Consider the following 231-nt stretch of genomic DNA (forward strand, 5'->3'; position numbering starts at 1 on the left):
CCCCCAGCCGCAGCAGAATCGCGGGAGCAGCAACATGAAAAGCAGCAGCTGTTGTAGCCTAGTGAGCAGCTAGAGTGCCGCAAGCAAAAGCAGCAGAAGCCGTTGCAGCAGCAGAGGAGAAAGTATCTGCAATAGCATGCAAGTACTGACGGCAACAACAGCAGCACCAGCAGCAGCAACACTGGTAGCAGCGGACGGAACGGGAGCAGCAGCAGCAACAGCAGCAGTAGT

The 231-nt window shown here is 56.7% G+C and overlaps 1 protein-coding gene across 1 annotated transcript in view; it reads left to right on the forward strand.

The window, feature by feature from the left end:
- Positions 1–136: 136 nt before the first annotated feature.
- The window catches only part of ETH_00036250 (uncharacterized protein), a gene marked incomplete at both ends in the record, with an annotated part of 1,699 nt that continues 1,604 nt past the window's right edge, over positions 137–231 (forward strand). Inside the window, one exon of the mRNA XM_013376321.1 lies at positions 137–229. Coding sequence (XP_013231775.1) covers positions 137–229 — 93 coding nt within the window. The remainder of the gene's footprint in view (positions 230–231) is intronic.

The sequence above is a fragment of the Eimeria tenella genome, genomic scaffold (genome assembly GCF_000499545.2).
Source record: "Eimeria tenella Houghton genomic scaffold, Eth_scaff3320, whole genome shotgun sequence".
Taxonomy (NCBI): domain Eukaryota; phylum Apicomplexa; class Conoidasida; order Eucoccidiorida; family Eimeriidae; genus Eimeria; species Eimeria tenella.